A 14,214-nucleotide genomic window follows, 5' to 3' on the forward strand; every position below is an offset into this window, starting at 1 on the left:
CATGGCAGGTTTATTTCTACTTAACAATCCATTCTTCCTTGCCTTTCCAAGGGAAAAATGGTTCATTTAACACATAAAACAGTAATCACAGTATAACAAGTTTATTACACCCAGATAATAAACTATGCACAGTCTTAGTAGCGAGGCAGTGTACAAGTCATGGGCCTTTTAACACTCATTGTTAAAGATAAATAATTAACAAAAGGCCTGCATTGATTGGCAATTACAAGGTGGACAAATAATGAAAGACATTGAAAATGGTAAATAATTTACTGTAAGAAAATGAATACTGTCATAATTATCAACTGTCACTCCGGCCTAAGAAAAGAATTCCAAGAAAAAAGAACAGACTGTGAACAAACTGTTTTTGTCATTTTCGGTTTAAAACTTTTGGAAGGCAGACATTTTGTAATTATATCACACTCAAACCTAACAGACTTGTACATGTACATCTCATCACCAAAAGATTGTGCTCAGAGTAATAAATTTAGAATACTTGTACTCGACCATAACAAGGATATTTCTAGGTTAAGTAGTCTTAGTCTGTAACTCACTTATAGAGTTTACTTATGCCACTCACTGCAATGAGTGAACAATGTTATTGTCTGATAACCAGACCAGAGTTTTTACAGCAGATAGAATAACGCACAATAATCGACTACCGGTAGTACCTTGATGATGAAAGACTCGAACTTGTAAATATATTTAATAATAGTAGGGCCTTTCCCACATTCCCTCCGGTGATCACATGCATATTAATTGTTTCAAGTTTAGGCTTAGATGGACAAAATAACTGTTTATAGTTAATATGAAAATTGTCCTTGCAAGCCTCGACTTGAAACCATTGTTCATGGGCATCAAAGAGAAAATGTGAGAAAGGTCTATTATTATGTCAAGCAAATATGATAATTTATGGCATCAAGTACATTTACTGTATACCGTATTTTCTCAATTAAACGCCCCCAGCGTTTATTTCAAACTTGGCTCCGTTGATCCGGCGTTTATTTGAATGGCGCAGTTTATTGAAGCAAAATGTTTATTAAACAAGGGTTTTAAATCATTATTTGTGACATGAATGTAATTTGCCATCATACCTAAAGCATATTACACCTCAAATAAATGCCTGGAAGGCTTACTTACAACTCTAGCTCGGAGACCCGGCGTTTATTTGAGGACCCGGCGTTTAATCGAGAGAATACGGTATGTAGCCATATCTAAATAATTGTATTTCAAAAATCAAAATACACTTCCCAAAGGCATGCAAAGCAGTTTGCTAAGGCAGTTCAAAAATGTTAATGTATTTGTTATTTTCCACTATTGCGTGGATCCAGAAAATGTCCAAAATCCCCCCACAGAGGGGATTGGAAATTCCTAGGGGGTGGGGGTGGGGGTGGGCGTTGATCTCAGAGACAAAAAACTTGAAAGGAAATGTATGAAGCTTAATTGGAATTTCCAGAGGGGTGGGGGGGGGGGGGCGGGGGGTCTTAGGAAAAATCCCTTCCGTGGGGGAGGTATCAATAATTTTTGGAACTACAATAATTGAGGTATCGATAATTTTTGGAACTATTTTGTTGACAAAATTTAAGAAAACTCTGTAGGAGCGTTTTAAAGTAAATCGAGAAAATAGTTCCAGACATTTTATTCATGCCCTCATTTTCATCGCCCTTCTGGACTTGGAAAAATACTACAAATTGGTGCATTTTACCTATTAGACTATTAAATAAGGTGTATTGCTTGTCTGTTATTTTATAGCTGGAAAATGCCTGTTAAGCACATGCCTTTGGTAAAATGGATTTCAACTTGAAATAACAATTACATACAGCCACAAAGATTAAAAGATATTTTTTTAATATTATATGGTTGTTTACATTTATTTTAAAAAATATAAAAAACTTTCTCCTAAATTAGACTACATTGATTATAACATTGGTTGCATAAATTAAAGTTACACTGCATAAAAAAACCGAATTGCAGAATTTAAATTACTTAACACAGCCTTAACTCAAGCAAGACTTCAAATGGAGCTAAATCATGACAATGGAAATACACACCAACCCTTTTTTCTGCAGAAGCTGACTTTGGTAACTTGTTCCATTTAATATCGTGAGCCCTTCTAAATGCAGTTCTTTTGACTAACCAACAAATACCCTTCACCCTCTTTGGCTTTACAACTAGCAGATACCATTCAGTAGTTCGTACGTTTTCTGCATTTTCAATGCAGAAAAGGGCTGAATTAGATAGTACAAGTCTATGATACATTTTTTGTGTGCCTGCAACTTGTTTATGATTGTCACATACGGCATGAAAAATGCCCTAGGATTTTGAAGTGATAATTCTAGCATCAGATAGTGTAATAAATTACCTGTAAATACAGTCAAACCTCTTTGATACGGACGCCAAACAGCCAGAGCGGAGATTCTGTATTATGGAGGTGGTCATACAGTCAAACCCCTATCAAGCGGCCACCCTAAGCAGCCACCCCCTTTTAAGTCGCCAGTAATCGAAGTCCTGAAAGTATTGCCACTATAATACTGACAATAAATAAAACTTTTAATATTTAGCGACCACTTCTATTAAGCAGCTGCTGCCACCTTGCGGCCATCCCAATAAGGAATTGTCTCAGTTGTTTAATTAACAACAGATAATAGTCCGACATTTGAAGTGACAAGTAATAAAAACATTCAAACACACTTATAATCGTCTTGACATGATTCCATTGCCACTAAGCTAAGTGACAACCTTTTCGTTCCCTGGCAATAAAGTGATGTTTTAACCATGCTTACTACAGCCACTTACCATTTTCTCCAAGGGTGGCTGCTTAATAAGGGTTCGGACTGTTTTATAGAGGTAGAGATAATATGAATTCTGGTTTTTATTGGCTCAAGTGAACTGTCCATAATATAGGGGTTTCCCAAAGCTGTGCACTTAGAAAATAATTTAGAGCGTGCCCAAAGGCTCTGATGTAAGAAATCTAGGGTGCCCAGCTCTCAGAAGCTTTCATGATAGCAAAGTTTTAAAAGTGAGCCCAGAGACAAAAGTAAGTGGCCTCTGGCACCCAGGCTCTGCTAGAGCACAGCTCTGGTCTCCATAACAAGAGGTTTGACTGTAATGGAAATAATTTAACAAAGTTGTACCATCTAATTCAGCCCTGTAGACAATCAAACAATGATACCACCAACTTGTTGTTGTCCATGTAGGACACAGGGCTGCACATCTTCAGACATACAGATCAATAATTCTTATCAGTGATTTTATATCTTTATTTCCAGTAAGGACTGATTAGTGTGCTTCCTGATAAAGCTCTATTGTCCAAACCAAAGTTTAAACAATTTAAAGACCACACCATATTTCAGTACATGTACATCGTACAACACCTTTCCAGATTTTTCCGGCTGGAAAGTTATTAAAAATAAATACTTGGAAGTATTGGAAATCTTAAATGACTGCAGAGTCTCTCATACAGTACATGCATGTATCTTTGCACAATTATTATTAAATATTCTTAAATGTCTCACCTTTTTAATGTGGAATTTTTTCCTGTGCTACTGCAATTTGAATCTATGTTACAATAAAATGCTTCTACAGCAAAATACAAAATATCTGTACAAATTCGACACAAATTCTACTCTGAATTTAAAACTATGGATTGAAATGACATAGCTCAAGATTAAAGACAGTGAACTGCTTCCATCTCCACTTTACTTTGTTAATGAATTGCGGAAAAGTGAAGAAGACCATCCATGGCCAACGTGGCTACTTGAGCTGTTTTCAAAACATTATTGGCTCAAATTTTATTTGGGTCAAGGCAACAACTGCAGCGACACGCATCTAGTTGTTTTGAATGTTCTTAAAGGCAGCTCTATCTGGCAATATAATCTGATTTTTTCTTCTTACACACTCCTTTTATTAAACCTGCACCTTGACCAGTCCTTGCATTCCTGGGTTTTGATAGCCACTCTTGGGAATTCTGCTCGGTCTGAAATTATAACAAAGACTGAATATTAGATAGAGAATTATGCTCATTTGTGGCCCGAACAGATATAAACCAAGCTTTTAGCCAGATGGGGTTACAGGTGTTCTATGGATACACACCTGTTAGAGATTCAAATTTATATGAATTGCTCCATTGAGAGAGGTTTAAATGAATTTGCACTCAAAACAACAGAATGTACCTTGCATGCTTCATTGCTAGGTAGGCCTTACAGAAATTTCTGGACAAGAAACCGCTTTTTAAATCCTGGCTAAAAGCATGATATACACATTGTAAACGCATTTTCTCTGCCAAGAAATGTCAACCAAAAAAAGCCAATGATTAAAAATTAGCTCTATAGGGTCAGTGATATTTGGGATTGGTTAATATGTATGCATGTGAAAGTTCAAAACTTAACAACAACCAATCCTTAGAGCTTCACACCAGTGGTGAGTACAGTCATGTACACTTCATCTTCTGTCAGTACTTAGTCGGCAGAAATTGTGGCATTGGCACTTTTCCTGGATAAGCTTAGACCTTAAACAACCAAGCCCAGATTTCAAAATGTTACTTATTTACTAATTTATTACCTTGGAGAGTCGGAGGGGCTGCTGGAGCCAGTTGATCCTCTTGGATTCCGAGGCTGATCTTTAACAAAGTTTCGACACGAAGCCAGTTTTGACTCGAGAGCCTAGATCGAGGGAGAAGCCAAATTTAATTAATGCTAAAATCAAAGAAAATTCTGCTTTACAATAAGATATCAGGAAAAGAGTACAATTGAAAAAGATGTTGCTATACCATTCCTGGGAAACACTTTTCTATCTAGCTACACATGTAGTAGATTTCATAATCACTTGCACAATGGGCAAGAAATGATTTTGACATTTAAAAGTTATGAGGCAGATAAAGTAGGCGATATAAAACACTATTCCGCTACACTCATACAACGTCTCCAAGTTCCCAGAAGGGCAAAGCTGGAAAATCCATTTTCCTTGGACCCTGGGTTAATATCAATAAAGTAACTGCTGTTGTAAATTTTAATAAAAAAAAAAATGACAAGCATATTAAGCAGAACAGTTTAACACTTACCCCAACTTTTCTTAGAAGATCTCCAACAATGTTAAGTGCCGATATTCGTGCAGATGGTGTAAGCGGTGAACTTCCATACCCAGAATGAAGCGGCGATGTTCCTATAGATGCAGTTGTTAAATTCCCATGCATGTCTGCATGGATTGTAGTTTCTGCCTTCACTGGAGTTCCCTCTGTTTTTAATGGCTCCTTGTTTTCTTTGTTACTTTCTTTATCTTTGGTGAATTCTAATCCCTCACCGGGTTTCTTTTTCTCCTTCTCTTTAACTGCAAGTTCTTGTCTGAGATCTAAGGGGAAATATCGGCATCAAATTAATCTGTTATGACAAATCAACTGAAAGAGTGCACCATTCATTGTATCATAAGTTATCTTTATGATGTGGAAAAATTGGCATTTCATTTATTATTCACTTTGATGTGCCAGAAGTGATTCGCAGACATTCAAAAACTCATTAAGAAAATACAAAGGAAATTAATCTTTAATGACAGTCTTTGTATCTGATATAAAGACACGGCTAAACTTTATGTCCATGTAATTTTCTTGGCCAAAGTAACCCAAAATCTAAATATCAGTGCAAGAATAAAGATATCTATATCAGAATTTTTTGAAGCCGTTCATGATAAAGCACTCCTGCTTGTTTATTAAACAATACAAAGATAGTTTACTTTTGACAAATGAAGGTATCATTTACATAGTTGCTTTGGTTTTGAATCTACTGCAGTGGGCTCTTTCTAAAGTCAAGGACATTAACAACTTACTTGATTAGAAGGGATGACTGTTTTCTTTAAGATGCGGTGTAAATTTTGTAAATAAATAATATAATATTAAGGAATTTGCAGTAGTACATGCAGCTTGTACCGGTAGTTTAAAATATTAGTTTGATTTTTTGGACATTTTAGAAAACAGTACAAATTTTGAGTGTAATAATCAGGGAACATTTTTCTTTTAAAAACAGACTTTGACCTTATTTTAATTATGGAAAGGAAATGTTTCTTTCTATATGAATTCCTGTTTGTGCAGCCAGGCATATGATCAGTTAACCAGATATGTTACAACACTGTTATTATGTATTGAGCCTTTGAGAATGTCCGTAGTACTCCAGAAACATCAACTACCAATAATCTCCAGCTGCATTTCCTTTTTCCCTGTATTCTTTTCATTCAAATTTCTATCATGAACTACATTTTTGGCTTGTCTTAACAATAATCTCTAAAACTGTTCATAAGGAATTAACCCCTCAGGTATTTGGGTATATTCAGCTGAACTCTCAAACAGTATAATATCCACAAATAAACAAAATATATTTCAAAGGGCAAATATTGTGATTCAAAGGCGTTTTCAACATGCAACATTATCTCTACATCAAGTGATACTTAGAAGAAGTTAAGTATCTAGTAACTCAGGCAGAGTGTGTAGAAACATTCTAGAAGGATCAAGGGGGCATGGTCATGGTTCAGTTCACCGAACATTGATTCAACAAGAATAGGTTTTATAAACTGCGCTATTCATGCATGAAAACACTAATGTTTACAATAAAAAGCCAAGAAACACGAAACATCCACCTGTAATACAATGTCTTATGTCCACTTACGATTTGCAGTAAAGCTTAAAGTTTAAAATCATTGCAAAATCATGGCATTTTATGACAAGGTTGGAAGAGCATCTCTTATATTATAAAGTAATACATTTAATAATCATCTTACCTCTTGCTTCATCTTTTAGTCTTTGAACTGATTCCTGGAGTGTTTCTTTTTCATCTAGTTCATTTTCAAGGATAGCATTTCTTTCTATAGCCTACAAAACCCAAACAGAACAAAATTTGGTCACTTATAAAGGGTAAAATACAAGCCAGGACTTTGAGGGTAACATAAGACAGGAAAATATTTCTAAAATGTAAACGTATATCTTTAGTATATAGCAACACAATATTATATAGCAAAACATAGCAACAAATGTAGAAATTTCTGTGCTGTTTAATATGCTAGCTACAGAATGTGATAGCCACATTCGAGGTTTGACAGAATAAAGGACGAGCATTCTGGACTGAATTAGAAAGATTGAAAAAAATTTAACATAGCCAGATGTGGCCATGTGGAGCTTAGTGTAGCGACAACATTTTTCCAACTACAAAATTATTAAAAGTGGCAACATGTGGTGTTTTAGTGTCCAAGAAAAAGATGTAAAATATGTCTCCAAGAATTTAAAATTCATCTCACACTATAGATTTTACAAACTTCTGAAAACCAGAACATAGAATCTTGAATTTTGACTCTGTCGCTTATGATCCAGTGAAAACTAGATTGTTGAAGCCGCAAGCAGAATCGGAAGAGCAAACCCATCACAACGCTAGTTTCATCTCACCCCATCTGAGTGCTTCCTTATTCTGCTCGTATTTCTAACAATCTATCGTTTTAATTAGATCGTAAAGCCACAGAGTCATAAGGAGAATCGGAGCTCAGCTTTTAACGCCGTCAGTTTGGATTTTCACTAGATGGTAACACTCTGCTGCTTCTGATTACAACTCTGACTGTGTTGCTAGTGAAATCAAGCCTTTAGACTAGTTAACTGTAGTGTTAGACAGTCATCAAAAGGAACTTAATAATAAAAATACCCTATTAATTAACAGAGTTGTGATCAATATTATTACCTGATTTAACTTCTGCTCAAAATCTTCTAAAGAGCATACTGTTGCCCTAAAAGAAATGAAAAAACATAATGATGTACCATATTTTCTTGATAAGTGCTGGGTACCAAACAAATGCCAGGTCTCCAAGGTGGAGTTGAAAATAGGCCCTTCAGGTATTTATTTGAGACATAATAAGCTATAGGTACACTGGCCAGATACATGTTTGTCCAAAATAATGAATAAAAACCCTTGCTTAATTAACATTGAGCTCGAATAGACTGCAGGAGTATGTAACACTATACATTGTATATCAATGATCAGCAACATTTTGACTATCTTTATAAACTTTAAAAGATAACAGAAAACAAACTGAACCACAAAGTTATTGTGTTGTCGGCCATAAAGAAATTCAAGTGATAACTGCTGTCATCCATTTAAACCACCAATACGTTTTTTGAAAAAAGGCCCAAAATATTGTTTTTCACATTTCTGATCAAAATAAATTTGAATGTGGGTTCGAAACATGGCAAGAAAATTACTGAAGAAATCCATGCCAGCAAATGTGTCAATAATCAAGATAATTTAATTATCACAATGAAATATAATTTTAAAGATGCTGTTACGTCCTGGACATTTCTCAATTTAGATTTTTCCAGGCTCAAGTGATCAGCAAAATTATAGTAAAAATGTAAAAAAAAAAAACAATTTACCAGAATGGTGTCAGAATGTCACAAAGAAAGTCTATTTCTTAGCTTTAGACGTGACATTCAGCACTGTATCAAAGACAAAATCAGACATTCTGGAAAATGCTAAACCCTGTCTACTCTAATCAAAAGGCCAAAATCAGAAATCATATTCTCTAACTTCCTACATAATTTTCAACAGACAATGTTGTCTTTTCATTATCTCATTCCATCAATTAGTGATCACAATAGCATGCACGTTTCATTAATTCTGTTTTCCTACACACACACTGAACTTTTTTTGTAAAACAAAAATTCACTAATTGCAAGTAAACACTGTTTCCCCCTGCAGAGTTTGTCATTTAAAACTTCCACACTTATGGCTAAAAATTAACTTGTAATTAAAAATGTTAACTAATTAAGGTTAATATTTCAGATTTGTTATGGGAAGTCCAACATGAAAATGCCTTGAAATATATCGGGAAATAGTATTAAAAATAGCTAATAGGCGACTAAACATGTCCTGCTTCCTTTGTAATACAATCGGGTCAAATCAACACAATATAATCCTTTAAATTTATGTAAAGCAGTTTCAAACTACATTTATTGAGCAATCCGCTCTGTAGTAATAAACGGGCAAGAGATTTGTTTTGTGGCAATAATTCGCAACAGCTATGCTTACAGGTCTGAGATCTGTCGCAAAAACTAAAATCCTATTTGTCTGAAACTTATTGCATGGCAACAGAAATTGATACGGAGGTTATTTCCTCCCTTACAAGGCCCGACCCACAAGATTGTCACATGCCAGAAATGTACTTTTCGCAAACACAAATTTAACTGATAATATTTGAAGTAAATTAAATTCGTGACATTGAGCGTTACTAACACCTTAGCGCGGAAATAGGTTTTATTTTCTGTCGCTAGCTACAAATATTACAAATGAGACTGTAATAAAAAGATATTGCAACCCGGCAGAACAACATAGAAAATTTTGCGCAAGACAGCCTGGGCAACATCAAACGCAATTAACGCGGCAAAAAAATATCATTAGATCATAACAAGAAATGGCAAAATGATTAAAACTAAGGTGTACGTGTTGTTGTTCGCTATGTCTTTAAGCTGCAAAAACAACCTAAGCACCGACTATACTTTTGTGTGCTTCATACCTTTTCGCTCGCTCAAGATCGTCATTCGCTTGTTCGAGTTCCCGAACATATTTTGAAACCTCTTCTCGAACAGCTTTTAGCTGGGCAACTTCATCTTGTAGCGACGATATCGTAAGATAAGATTCATTTTGGCTTGCATCTAGTCTCGCCTGAAACGAAGAAAAACAGAACAGTTCAAACAGATCCACCGGCTAATTTAAATCAACTCGATCGACAGGCAAGATGGCGTACGCGAAGCGAGTCTTGCATTATTTACAAACTTTCATTTAAACAACAGACGAACTGGCGTAACAAGACTTACACCATTAAAGTTAATATTCTCGCATTTACCTTTAAACTTTCATTCTCCGTTTCCAAACGTGTCTTTGCCGCTAAAAGTTCACGCTGTCTGGCTTCGGCTTGCTCTAACTGCGTTTCCAACTCTGCTTCCAGTTCACGACTACCCTCTTGAAACTCGTCGAGTTCATCCCTTGCTTCTTGAAACCTTTTTCCCACAAGAAACGTTGAAATTAAACCTTCATTCACTTACCCTTTACATCGTATAGTTGTCATCGAAGAATATAACCCCTAAAACACTCACTTTCGTTCTAAATCCTCGGCTATTTGCTTCCAGTAAATCGCCTCTTCCTTCGGGTCGGCGAATTCCAATTCCTTTTCGCCCGTAGAAATATTCATTCCCGGCTGTCGCATAAGGACGGCAAGAAGTCTTAACCCCAAAATACAGAAATATGGTCAATCTAACAATCTACGACAAAAGGAACGAGGAAACGGGCACAATCAAGCCAAAACTTAGTTTACGTTTCGAAAGCTCACAACGAAATATTATCAACAGCAAACCGTTCCCGTGATGACGTCAACTCGTAAGAGGCGCGATGCATTGTGGGACATAAAGGAAGCCCCAGCTCGCCTGATAAAATGTTTCGCGTGTTTTCACGGTTTCTCACTGAAATCAAAACGTGACATTTTTTATGGGTTAATGGGTTTACCAATCAAACACAACAAGTAAAGCTAATCGGTTGATTGAATGTTCACCATTCCATTTATAAAGCATGGTGCCCGCGAAAAGCAAATTTGTCGCTGGGCGTGTCAAATCTCATGGTTTATATTCTCGGTTGGTAAATAAAAAAAAAGAAAGTAAAAAAGTTTGTTTTCTGTATCAAACCAAAGAAACGTGAAGTGATTTACACTTGGAAATCGAACTAAGTAATTCAAGCTCTCGGGATCCTAAAAAACTTGCCCGAAGGCACAAAATTTTAAAAATGTTATTTAGATCACGAAAATGCTTCAACCCAACGCACTATTAACATAAAACGTTCACAAAAGCCAAGTATTCTAAACACTTATTGACAAAAGACATCTTCAAAATTTTAGCTGAAATTAGTCTGCTAAGAGGCCTGTAGTTCATTAGAACCGTTGGTGGTTTCTGTTTTATTAAACGACTTTCTACTCCCCCCTACAAGTAGGTCAAATGCTAAAGTCCATCGCGCTTGCAAAGGCTCGAACCCGGAGCGAAGTCTACTGATTAGGCCACCGCGCCTCCTCTAATAAACCACTTCATCTTCCACTTCAAGCATTTATATGGTTTGTCAGCAACTAAACCACTTGGAATGTTGGAAGGACTGCTCAACGTGAACTCACGCGTTCACAGCACGTGATTTATAAACTTCTTTTCGTTTTTAAAAATTTAACACCGTGCGTGCCAATACGCACGAGTTTACAGTGAAAGATTTGTTTAGTTTTTTAAGCGGTCTCGTGACACTTTTCTTCACATCAGTCAAATATGCAGTTAAACTTGTTGTGGTTACAAGATTTTATCTCGCCGGAACACTCCAAAGCGAAGTCCTTAACATACCAAAGCCCGCGAAATAAAAACGGAAGTGTCAGTCAGGGGGCCATTATAGGCGCGCGCGGTCTTAGAATTTTATTGTTTAGTGATTTATTAGGTTTCTCAGAAAATTCGGCTTATTTATTTTTTAAGTCGCCGCTTCTCATCTGTTGGAAGTAAGCGATCTTCTCCACTTTCTGCTTGCATTATATTAAATTCAGTTCTAGTAGATTTGCATTTTTTCAGCCATTTTTAGGCTGACCTCTCTCGGTTCAATTGTGCAGTGATATCGGGCTGTCGGGCCCTCGCCGACCACAGTGGAACAAATCCCGAGAATCTTAAACAGTATCATAGCTTTATCACGTTCTTTCCGCTGAAAGAGACTTGAGAACCATTAGCCCCAAAGTATCGGAAATTTCGTACGGAATGTGAATGGCATGGAGGCTAACATAGTTTTTTAATGCTTGATCGGGAATTTCCGAATCTGGAAGAAGGCTTTTGAGAGCAAGTACTCCAAAAATAATAAATTGAATATTTCGATATCCGAACTGACAAATTTAATATCTTTGCTCCGTCGTCGTTGGCTTAGCAACTCCACCCGAATAAAGTTTTTCGCTGGGTAACATGCGGCGAATTCGAAGAAATTGTAGAACAGCGAAAAGCAGATTGACTTTAGGTGTCTAAATGTAAATGGAAATTAAGTAACCAATTAAGAAAATTGCTCTCTAATATAAGACCGGAAGACTATTTTTGGATCCCACGACCAGAAAATTTCTGAATTTAGGGAACTTCTTGAGAAGTACTCCAAAAATACCAAGCGGAATATCCCGGAAGTTGAGCGGCATGCCCGAAATATATGCGCGGCTACTCAGCTCGGGCGAACCTGAAATTTAGTCCATCGTAAAATTCTAATTCGAGACCAAGGCGGCGTCAAGGTTTCACTTCCCTTTTAACACAGTCCGTCTGATTCGTGGATGAAACGGATCTCTCATCTCAATATTAACAAAATCTGAGATAGCAGGACTACAGCCAAAAAATCGATGAAACACTTACACCTGTAAGACTTATATCAAATATTGGGAAGGTCCACAAGGCTATATAATGTGATAGACATTTGGTACGTTACATTCCATTTTTGTTTCATTTGACATTCGTAGTTTCCCCGCTGTAAGGATAGCTTGCCGTTTAATAGTCTTAATCAACTTAAAAGGAGCTACGTTACAGACAACTCAAAGTTTGTCGCTCATAATCCGTCTTGATCTTCTTCAGTCAAAACCATTCTTGTTTATTTTTGGGTTTTTATTACTCTGCTGGCTATTTTGAGGTTTCCTTTAATTTAAAACTAATCTGAAAAATGACTTAAAATGCAATGGCATAGCTCTCTTTAATAGCAACACTTGACCACTATTAGATCTTTTATTACGCAGGCAGGGAAGAAATTACCAGTGTATAAGCTCAGAGGCACAGGTTCTTTGCAGAATCCTGTCACGTGATCCTCCCAGTGATAAAAATAGCTAGGTGGTCGGTGGTATATGTGCGGCAAGTAAGGTTAGCAATTATGAGACACTAACGTTTAAGTAGTGTGATAGTGGCTTGAAAGTTCGAAAAATGAAGATTGGTATCTTTCATTTACCATGGTAAATGACAATATCGACCAGCCTTTTTAAATATATTCATAGAGTCTAAATTTTTTAAACCGCAACAAAATGTAGCTTTCGCAACGTCTCACATGATTGACTAGCTACCTTTCAAGAAAACAATAAAACAAACAACATAAACAATACCCCCAGCCCCAAACGAAATGGCAGCTGCAACACTAGAGGACCACTAGAATTGCAAGCTTACGGAGAGCTCTAACACTACCCTGCTATAGCTAATTTCATCACGTTCTTTCGATCGCGTTTTCGCACTTTATCCTGTTGACAAGATAATATTAAAATTATACTGATACAAAGAGTAGCGCTAAAACGAGCTTATTCCGAAGTTCTAATAACACAAAGAGAGCTAGATTTTAAGACGCTGAAATCCTGAAGTCGGTTTCCCATCCTTCAACCCAAGCCAAAATTTGGGCTGAGAGCGGAAGACGAATGACACCCCCACCAACCTCCCCTCTTCGACCTCTTCCTTCATCCTTAGTCCCTTTGAAATCAATAATAAATAAGCACTTTACGCACTTAGAGTCCTATAGAAACGCTCTTTGTGGTCGAGAGATTACGTAAAAAGCGTCCGCGTAGGAGTCAAAATCATTCTAAAACCCGATAATTTTCTCTATGATTGAAATCGGGGAAGGAGTGGTTCTAACTTTTTGAAATTGTTGGTCGCTAAGAACTTAGAAACATAACCGTTTCTCACAGCAACGCGACAAGCTGACGTCATGACTTGCTTGATACTTCCCACCCTCGTTCCCAGAGTTCTCTCTAGTTCCCTCGAGGGGGGAATAGGGAAGACCTTGGGAACGAGGTTGGCTTCTTTCCACATCCATGGTTTAAGCCCGCATTGTGGCTGACGCCGTCATAATTAACCTTGTTCGGGGATGTCATAACTTCTTAATTGTGGGGGCGTGAGAATTTGCCAAACTGCTGTTGCACTCTTTAATTTCATTTCTAGTCCACAGTGTTTGCTTTTGAAATAGAAACGGGGTGAGATATTTAATTAGGAATGCAGTGAATTGAAATGAATAGGAACAAGCAACAATGACATTCTACTCTGGGTGATTAAATCTGACAATTGTTTAACAAAAAAAATGCTTCAGTTCAGAAGCCTGACCACTTGGGCTTCACTGACCAGTATGTTTTCGCTGTCAAAAATGTACTTTTCTCAAGAACATGCTCAATGGAAAACTGACTCTTACGAGT

General features: G+C 36.8%; 1 protein-coding gene across 1 annotated transcript; it reads right to left on the bottom strand.

Moving 5' to 3' along the window:
* Positions 1-85: 85 nt before the first annotated feature.
* On the bottom strand, positions 86-10,380 carry LOC144633911 (nuclear distribution protein nudE-like 1-A). The gene is made up of 8 exons (XM_078492838.1): positions 10,115-10,380; positions 9,865-10,018; positions 9,535-9,683; positions 7,707-7,752; positions 6,763-6,853; positions 5,060-5,346; positions 4,561-4,661; positions 86-3,976 (listed from the first exon to the last, which is right to left on the bottom strand). Exons 1-8 carry the CDS (start codon positions 10,222-10,224, stop codon positions 3,907-3,909), a joined length of 1,008 nt encoding a protein of 335 aa, XP_078348964.1. The 5' UTR covers positions 10,225-10,380; the 3' UTR covers positions 86-3,906.
* Positions 10,381-14,214: the final 3,834 nt, after the last annotated feature.

The sequence above is a fragment of the Oculina patagonica genome, chromosome 12 (genome assembly GCF_052425735.1).
Source record: "Oculina patagonica isolate OP01 chromosome 12, crgOcupat, whole genome shotgun sequence".
In the NCBI taxonomy this organism is placed as follows: domain Eukaryota; kingdom Metazoa; phylum Cnidaria; class Anthozoa; order Scleractinia; family Oculinidae; genus Oculina; species Oculina patagonica.

Coding starts and splice junctions, on each gene's coding strand:
- LOC144633911 (XM_078492838.1), bottom strand. CDS start 10,224: ATGCGACAGCCGGGAATGAATATTTCTACGGGCGAAAAGGAATTGGAA. Junction 6,854..7,706: donor TTGAGCAGAAGTTAAATCAG/GTAATAATATTG, acceptor TGGGTTTTGTAG/GCTATAGAAAGAAATGCTAT. Junction 3,977..4,560: donor AGCCCCTCCGACTCTCCAAG/GTAATAAATTAG, acceptor TTATAATTTCAG/ACCGAGCAGAATTCCCAAGA.